Genomic DNA, 8,870 nt, shown 5'->3' on the forward strand with positions numbered 1-8,870 from the left:
TGGCCCCGACCTCTGTGCTACGGCGAGCCCACGAGGCCGAGGCGGGGCAGGAGCCCACCCTCACCATCGCTGTCACCAAGGTATGGGGGCATGGGGGGCACGGGGGGCTGTGGGGCAGGGGGGACACGGGGTTTGGGGGTACAGGGGGCATGGGAGGCACGGGGGGCTGTGGGGGCACGGGGGGCACAGGGGCTGGGGGGTGTGGGAGGCATGGGGGGGTTGTGGGGCATGGGGGGCACAGGGTTATGGGGGACACAGGGGGTGTGGGGGGCACGGTGGGTACAGGGATTTGGGGGCTATGGAGGGTTGAGGGGAATGGGGGCTTTGAGGTCTCTGGGGGGCTCTGGGGGTTGGGAGGTCCGAGGTCTCCCGGTGCTGTAGGACATGTGGGTGCAGCGAAGCCAGGGGGACATGGGGGGCTCGGGGGGCTCTGAGGGCTCTGGGGGCTCGGGGGGCACAGGGACCGTGGGGTCCAAGCTCTGTGCCCACCGCAGGACACGCGGGTGCGGGCGCAGCCGGGGGGGCGCGGGCAGCCCCCCGTGGTGGCCGTCACCAACCGGCTGGGGGGGGAGGAGGTGACCCACGCCCTGGTGGCCGAGAGCGCGGCCGAGGCCCAGCGCTGGCTCGAGGCCTTCGAGCAGCACCTCTGCGACCTGGGTGAGTGAAGACCCCCGGGAACCCCCAACCCCGCAGGAACCCCCACCATCCATGTGGGACACCCCATTCCTGTGTGACCCTCCATCCTGGTGGGCCCCTGTCCATGTGGGACCCCCGTTATTACAGGACCCCCAAGCCCTGTGGGATCTCCCCAAGCCATGTGGGACCCCCCTGAGCTGTGTGGGAACCCCCCTAGTCCTGAGGGATCCCCATCCCAGTGGGACCCTTCATCCTGGTGGGATCCCTCCATCCCTGCAGGACTCCCAACCCACTGGGAGCCTCATCATCCTGATGGGAACCCATCTTGTGGGACCTGATCCCACGACCTCTATCATCCCTTCGGGACCCCCATCATCCCAATGGGATACCTCCCTTCTCTGCGGACCCCCCCAACTCTGTGGCCCCCATTCCTAGTGGACCCCCACCCCGTGGGACTCTATCCCACTGCAGTCCCCATCCTGGGATGACCCTATCCATGGGACCCCCATCCCCTGGGACCCCCACCCCAGTGCAGCCCCCCCATGTCCTGCTGTGCCCCCCGCCCCTGTCCCCCAGGCCAGTGGAAGCAGTGCTGTGAGGAGCTGATGCGGATCGAGGAGCCCCCCCCGCGCCGCCCCCCGGCCCCGCTGCCCCCCCCAGGGCTCCCTCTACCACCAGACGGGTGAGTGGGGCCGGGGGGGCCGGGGGGGTCTGGCTGGGGGGGCTCTGCTCTGTCTCCCCCCTCTCTGCTCTCTGCTCGCTCCTAACGCTGCTCTTCTCTCCTTGCTGTCACCCCCCTCTCTGTGTCCCCCCCTCTGTCCCCCCTTTTCTGTGCCCCCCTCTCTGCTGCTCTGCCACCCCCCGGTGCCCCCCCCAGCCCCGCCGGGCCCCCCTGGGCCCCCCCCGGGCGAGGGGCTCCTGCTGCAGGAGAACGTCTCGGCCGAGATCCGGGCGCTGCTCAGCTCCTACTACAGCGACAGGTGACGGGGGGCACGGGGGGGCCGAGACCCCACCACCACAGCACCCCTGGGGACAGCAAAGGGCCCCCAGGACTCCCCCCCCCAGCACTGGAGGGAGGCCAGTGGGGGCCTGAGAACCCCCAAAACCCATGGGGGCTGTGGGGCAGCGCTGGGAGGGGTGGGGGGGTGACTGTGGGACCCCTGAGACACCCCCCCACCCGCGGGGGCCATGGGGGGGGAAATGGGATGTCACCACCTGTGAGGGCCGTGGGGCACCTCTGGGGGTCTGGGGGGGTCTGTGCATAATGGGGGGGCTGTTTGCAGCCCCCAACCCACGGTGCAGCACCGGGGGCTCCGGGGGGCGTCTGGGGGGGCCGCTGACCTCCCCTTCCCCCCCCTTTGCCCCCCAGCTATTGACCCCTCGGACGACATCGCGGCCGTGACCGACATCCTGGCGCGGCACCGGGGGGGGTCCCCGCCCGCCGGGCCCCCCCCCGTGGCTGTCGCTGTTCGAGGGGCCCCCCCCGCGCAGCCCCAGCCCCCCCCGGCGGGGCCGCCCCCGCACCCTGTCCCTGGACGCCCGGCTCAGCACCCTCAAGGGCCGGGGGGGCCCCCCCAGGCCCCCCCACTCCAGCTCCTCCAGCAGCGGCAGCAGCAGCCCGGGACCCCCCCAGTGTGACCCCCCCAGGCCCCTCCAGTCCCGGGTCTGACCCCCAGCACCGGGGGGGCAGGGGATGGACCCCCCCCATCCCCTGCAGGGGCCGATGCCACAGGGGGTCTGGGGGGGTCTGGGGGGGTCTGGGAGCTCCCGGCTCCTTTTCTGGGGAGAAACTGGAATTTCTGCCCCCTCTGTGCTGGGGGAACAGAGCTAAACTCCAAAAAGTGGGGGGAAGGGGTGTTACCCCCCCCCCAGGGTGGGTGCTGGGGACCCCCCCACCGCGGGGTGGGTGCAGGGGTCCCCCCAGGGTGGGTGCTCAGGGTCTAACCCGGGGGGGGCACAAGGACCTCCCCCCCAGCTCTACTTTCCCTCACCTCTAACCTGGGGGGGGCAGCCCCCCCCGGCAGGACACTCCCTTATTAATAATGTGCATTAATAATTTGCATTAAAATTTATTTAACAGCTGCTGTGTGTGATTGGGGGGGTCCCTGTGCCCGCGGGGGGGTCTGTGCCCCCCAACCTCGTGCTGCTACCAGCAGGGGAGCTGGGGGTGCTGCCCCCTCCCCAAGCTGCTCGTTGGGGTGCAAGTGGAGGGTTGGGGGCTGTGCTGGGGGGTGATGTGTGGGGAGGGGGCTGTGGTGTCCCAAAAAGGGGGTGCTGGGCCCCCCGGTTACACGGCGTGGGGGGAGAGGTCCTCGTCCTCCGTGAGGGGGCTGGGACCCCCCAACAGCGGGGGGTGGGGGGTGTCACGGGCCAGCAGGAGGGCAAAGCCTGCGGGGAGAGGAGGGTGAGCTCGGGAGCCCGGGGGGGGTTCGGGAGGTTTGGGGTGGTGGGGTTTGGGGTACCTGGTGTGCCTTTGTGCAGGACAAGACTCTCGCTGGGCTCGTCCCCCCTGGAAAAATTGGGGGGGCCCTGAGGGTTCCCACAAGTCCCAGCCGTGCCCACCCCCTTTCCCAGGGGACCCCACCCCATCTCCCATCCTACCCCCACCCTGTTCTCCCCCTCCCCAGTCCCACCCCGACCCCCAGAACCAGCCCCCGGGGTCGTGTGTTCCCCCCACTCCTCTCCAGCCAGAGCCCCCCCAGCCCCAAACCAGCCCACCCCTCTTGCAGCCCCCCCAGTCCAGCCCCCACATCACCCTCACATTGCCCACAGCCCCCCACCACCCCCAGTCCCACTGCCCTCCACCACCCACGGCCCCCCCAGCCCCCATTGCCCCCAGTCCCTTCCCAGCCCCCCGCTGCCTCCATTCCCCCCAGCCCACCCTGCCCCCAGTCCGTTCCCAGCCCCCCCACTGCCCCCATTCCCCCCCATACCTGTCCCGGGACAGGTCCTGGCTCCCAGGGGGCCTCCCAGCCCCCCCACTCGTGCCCCCCAATTCCATTGCGCCCCAAGTCCTGGGGGTCCTGCATCAGGCAGGGGGGGCTGGGCCTGGGTGGGGGGGGCCTCTCTGGGGGTATCGGGGACCCCCCTCGTGGGCTGGGGACCCCCTCACCCAGTGGCCCCAGAGACCCCCATGCGGGGGGGCTGGGGAGGGGAGGAGTGTCCGGAGGGGGCCCCTCCTCATCCCGGGGGGTGCCAGGGGGGCTGGGGAGGGGGGGGAGTGTCCGGAGGGGGGCCCTCCTCATCCCGGGGGGGTCTGGGGGGCGACCCCAAACCAGGAGTACTGGGGAGGAGCAAGGGCTCTACCCCATAAATGCTGTCAGGGTACCCCGACCCAGGGGGGGCAGGGGGGGCCTCCATCCTGGGGGGGCTGAAGGGGGGCCCAGATGTGGCAGGTGGGGACCCCGACATGGTGGTGGCAGAACTGGGGGTCCCCGGGGTGATAGAGTGAGGGGTCCCTGTCCCCATGGGGCTGGGAGGGGTCCCAGTGGTGCCACTTTTGGGGGTCCCCATCACCACAGGGCTTGAGGGGCTCCTTGGGGTGACAGAGGGAGGAGTCCCACTCCCCGTGGGGCTGGTGGGGGTCCCGGTGGTGGCACGTTGGGGGGTCCCTGTCCCCACAGGACTGGTGGCATGGGGGGACCCTGCTCGGGCTGGGCTCGGGGGGGTCCCCAGAGTGGCAGAGGGAGGGGTCCCACTCCCCGTGGGGCTGATGGGGGTCCCGGTGGTGGCACATGGTGGGGTCCCTGTCCCTACAGGACTGGTGGCACGGGGGGACCCTGCTTGGGCTGGGCTCGGGGGGGTCCCCAGGGTGGCACACGGCGGAGTCCCTGTCCCCGCGGGGCTGGGGGGCAGGGGAGGCGGGGGTCGGCCCGGGCTGGGGGGCGGTGCCCCGCGGGAGGCGCCGGGCGGGGGGGGCCTGGGGGGGCTCCGGCCGGCGGAAGATGAAGGCGGATTCCGTCAGGCTGCGCTGGTACCGCAGGAACGGCCGGCGGGCACCTGGGGGGAGGGGGGTCAGCAGGGACCCCCGGCACCTCCCGCAACCCCGAACCCCGCCATGGGGGCACCTACCGGGGGGGCCGCCGGGCACGGCGGGGCCGGACGTGGACCCGGAGCGCTCCCGCTGCCGGAAGAATTCCCGGGGGTTCTGAGTGCGCTGCGAGACGAGGATGGCGGCTTCCTGCGGGATCGGGGGGTCAGCGGGGACAGGGCACAGGGACAGGGCACGGGGACAGGGCACTGAGTGTCCCCGTGACCCGGGGGCAGGGTGGGACCCGTCCCGGCACTCACGGCCGCCGTCCCGCTGCCCCCTCTGCTCCCCCTGCGCTCCCGCTCGGCCGCCTCGTGTTCCCGCTGCTGCTGCTCCTGCGGGACACGGGAACGATGGGAACCACGGATTCCCCGGGATGGAGCCCTGGATCCCCTGAGAGCGACTCCCTGGGTCCTGCTGGGATGGAGCCCTCACATCCCTCCGGGATAGATCCCCCCAGGATGCCCCTGAGACAGACTCCCTGCATTCCCTAGGGTGGATCCCGCAGGATGGACCCCCTAGATCCCTTGAGATGGACTCCCTCGATCTTCCCAGATCCCCTGGCATGGACACCCTGGATCCTGCAGGGATGGAGGCCCTGGATCTCCCAGGACAGACTCCCCGGATTCCCCCAGGACCCCCCTCCCCGCCCCCTCCCCTCTCACCCATCGCTCCTGCTCCTTCCTCCGCTCCTCCGCGTCCAGCCGTGCCTGCTCCTGCCTGCGGGGCCGGGACGGGGGTCAGGGGGGCCGGCTGGGCCTCCGTGCTTGGGACAGGGGGATGGGACACAGGGACGGGAGGTGGGCGTGGGAACATGGGGATGGCGGATGGGACACGGGGGCGGGACACGGCCGGGGCCCCACGCTGCCCCTCACCGCCGCTCCTCGATGAGCCGCTCCCGCTCCTGCAGCCGCCGCTCCCGCTCCGCGGCCCCGCGCCGCTCCTCCTCCAAGCGCTCCCGCTCCCAGCGCCGCCGCTGCTCCCGCTCCCGCCGCCGCTCCTCCTCCTTCCGCTGCTGCTCCTCCCGCTGCGCACACACCGGGATCGGCACCGGCACCGGGACACCCAGCGGCACCGGGAACCAGTGACCTCGGCACCGGGACAGGCACAGGGCCCCCACTGCCGTGGGCAACGGCACAGGGAACTGGCACTGGGAGTGGGACCCCCCAGCCTCGGCACCAGGACCGGGACCCCCCCCAACCTCGGCACCGGGACTGGGAACCCCGCCACACTCGGCACTGGGACCCCCCCAACGTCCACACCGGGACCCCACAGCCTCAGCACTGGGACCGGGACCCCGCTGCGCTCCACACCGGGACTGGGACCCCCACCGGGCTCGGCACCGGGACCCCCGGGCTCAGCCCCGTGGCCTGAGGCGACAGCCGTGACTCCATCTCCGGGGCACCGTGAGGACCCCCCAGCCCCTCCCCAGCCCTCCGCGGTCCCCACCTCGGCCTGTTCCCAGAAGGAATGGCGCTGGGTGCGCTGGATCTCCAGCGCCGGGTTGGTCTTGCGGTAGTTGGTTCCCTGGGGAGCACAGGGGGGGTCAGGGTGGGACCCCCGGCACCCCTCAACAACTCCCGGCCCCCCCTGCCCGGGGACCCCCGGGAAGGGTGAGCGAGTACCCGTCGCCCACCGGGTGCCCTCCCCATCTCTCCCCCCGAGACCCCCACTCACCACCAGCTCCGGGATGTCGGGGAGGGTTCCCCTCCTGGGGGGTCGGGGGCCGGGGGGCTCCAGCTGTGCCAGCGCCCGGCGCAGCCCCTCCAGCGTCACATCCTCAGGACGGCGGGCGCTGACCAGGGCCGTGGCCTCCTGCCACCGGGACGGGACCGCGTCACCCCCCCGGCACCCACAGCCCTCCCTGCACCCCCGCCCCCCTCAGGGATCCGGGGAATCCCGGCGCCATTCCCTTGGATGTGTCGGATGTGGGCTGGATCCAGATGTGAGGCCGGACCCAGATGTGGGACCGGATCCAGATCCCAGAGCCAGGCGGATCTCCGGAAGCCGGGCTGAGAGGATGGGGAGGGCAGGACCCCCCCCGTCAGGGCGGAATGGGGGGGCAGGGATCCCAACCACAGCTCCGGCGCCGCGGCCAAGACTGGGAGCACTGGGAACGCGGCGGCTGAGTCAGCAGCGCCAGGAATGCGCCCGGGCACAGGCAAAGGTCGGGCCGGCGGGATGGAGGGGTTGGGGGGGGAAGGAATGGGGGTCACGGGGGGAGTGGAGACCCCCACAGCCCTCCCGAAGCCCCCCGGGGGCTCCGCGCCCCCCACTCACCCTGAAGAAGCTCCGGATGGCCGGCAGGTGCCCGGCACGCTCCGCCCGCTGCGATTCCGGCACCTTCTCCCCGACCTGGCACCGCACCCACCGCTCAGCACGGGGGGTCCCATCCAGGGGTCCCCCCGGGCCTCCTCCCCACCACTCACCCAGCTGATGAGGACGATCCGGGGGGCGCCAGCGCCGGGATCGGGGACCCGGCACAGCCCGTACATGACGCTGCCGGCGGAGAATTTTCCAGCGAGCTCATCCGGCCCCCCGGCTGCAAGGAGGGGGCGTCAGGGGGGACATGGGGACATGAGGGACCCCCAGTATCTCCCCAGAAGCATCGCTCCCGGTACCTCCGGAATCCAGGAGCTTGAGGTCGTGGTGCTTCTCATAGCCGAAGACGGCCCTGGGGGGGCGAGGTCAAGGTGGGAGGGTCAGGGTGGGGGTCCCACAAGGGGGACCTGCCAGGTTGGGGCACCCCCCATGTTCCCCCATGCCACCAGCACAGGATGAATTCATGGAAGTGCCGCCGGCAGCATCCGCCCCCGGGACAATGGGAACGTGGGAAGCGCCGGAGCGGCGCAGCCCCCTCAAAGCCACCCCCCCCCGGCGACCCGGGACCCCCCGCCCGGCGCTGGGTGGGCTCCGAGGGCCCCATCCCGGAGGGACCCTCCTCCCCCGGCACTCCCAGAGCTCTGCTCTGCCCGCCTTTGTCTCCGCGTGGCTCCGGTTCCGGGCGCACGCGGGACACGGCTCGGCACGGCCCCGGGAGCACGCGTGGAGCGCGGCACGGCATGTCACGCGTGTCACGGCATGTCGCGACAGGCTGTGGCGTCACATGGCGGGACAGGGCCCGGCACGCGGGCGGGCGGGCGCCGGGAGGAGCCGGCGCTGGAGCGGGTCCAGCCGCGCTGCCGGGGCAGGGGGCAGTGCCCGGCAGGCCGGTGGCCACGGTGACGGGCGGCCCCGTGTCGCCGGGGGGCTGCGGGACCGGCGCAGTCCCGGGGCCGTCACCCCCGGCCCCGGGATGGGGGCTTTGGGGGACACCGGCTCCAGCCCCTCAGCACCGGCACCGGTGCGGGGCCGTCCCGGGACCACCATCCCGGGACCGTCCCGGGCCCCGCTTCTCCCCCGTGCAGCGGGGCAGGGCCCCCCCTCCGGCACCCCGGGGTGCCCCTCCGGCCCCACAGCCCCCCCCGTGCCCGCCCTGCCCCCTCCCAGGGTGGCGGCGCCGCTCCCAGCCCGGCGGCACCGGGAGGGACCGGGCAGGACGGGACGGGACGGGACCGGGCGGGTCTCCTGGTTCCCAGCACGGCGGCGGGCGGGGCTCAGGCCCAGGACCCCCCCTTCGGGCCTGCACCCCCCGGCCGGGACCCCGGTGCGCGCTGGACCCCTGTCCCGGTGCCGGTAGCGGTGCCTCTCGGACCGGCCCCGCCGTCCTGACGCGTGCTCCTGCCCGTTCCTGCTCCCGATTCCCGATCCCGGTGCCTGTTCCCAGTTCCCGGACCCAGTCCCCTCTTCCGTCCCCATTCCCGGTGCCGATTCCCCGTTCCCGTCCCCGTTCCCAGTCCCCATTCCCGGTCCTCCCCGCCCCCAGTCTCACCAGTCGGTCCCAGCCCGGGGGTTCCCCACGTCCTCCCGCGCCGCCAGCAGCGCCAGCCGGTACCGCTCCAGCCCCGGCCCCGCCATCCCGAGCCCGGGGCCGATCCCAAACCCGGGGCCGGCTCCGCCGCCGCCCTGCGCCCGCCCCTCCCTCCCCCGCCGCCCCCCCGGCACCTTCCGCCGCCCACGGGCGGCACCGGGCGGGGCGGGGGCGGGAGCGGCCGGGAGGCACCGGGACGGGACGGGACAGGCGGCGCTGGGAGCGCTGGGAGCGCTGGGACGCGGGTGCTGGGACGGGGCCCCGCACTGGGATGAGGTCCAGCACTGGGGCAGA

General features: G+C 73.2%; 2 protein-coding genes across 2 annotated transcripts in view; one reads left to right on the plus strand and one right to left on the minus strand.

Moving 5' to 3' along the window:
• The window catches only part of RTKN (rhotekin), a 4,635-nt gene extending 1,920 nt beyond the window's left edge, over window positions 1-2,715 (plus strand). Inside the window, 6 exon segments of the mRNA XM_032685436.1 lie at window positions 6-80; window positions 495-657; window positions 1,213-1,286; window positions 1,288-1,318; window positions 2,006-2,060; window positions 2,062-2,715. Coding sequence (XP_032541327.1) covers window positions 6-80; window positions 495-657; window positions 1,213-1,286; window positions 1,288-1,318; window positions 2,006-2,060; window positions 2,062-2,305 — 642 coding nt within the window. The 3' untranslated portion in view covers window positions 2,306-2,715.
• Window positions 2,716-3,798: 1,083 nt separating this feature from the next.
• On the minus strand, window positions 3,799-8,660 carry LOC116785974 (drebrin-like). The gene is given in 12 exon segments (XM_032686217.1): window positions 3,799-4,561; window positions 4,563-4,635; window positions 4,708-4,816; window positions 4,927-5,001; window positions 5,332-5,386; window positions 5,542-5,693; window positions 6,116-6,193; window positions 6,344-6,481; window positions 6,947-7,021; window positions 7,096-7,208; window positions 7,288-7,340; window positions 8,538-8,660. Coding segments are annotated over 12 exon segments (1,752 nt in total). The 5' UTR covers window positions 8,624-8,660; the 3' UTR covers window positions 3,799-3,816.
• Between the last annotated feature and the right edge of the window lie 210 nt (window positions 8,661-8,870).

Source organism: Chiroxiphia lanceolata, chromosome 4 (genome assembly GCF_009829145.1).
Source record: "Chiroxiphia lanceolata isolate bChiLan1 chromosome 4, bChiLan1.pri, whole genome shotgun sequence".
Classification (NCBI taxonomy): Eukaryota; Metazoa; Chordata; class Aves; order Passeriformes; family Pipridae; genus Chiroxiphia; species Chiroxiphia lanceolata.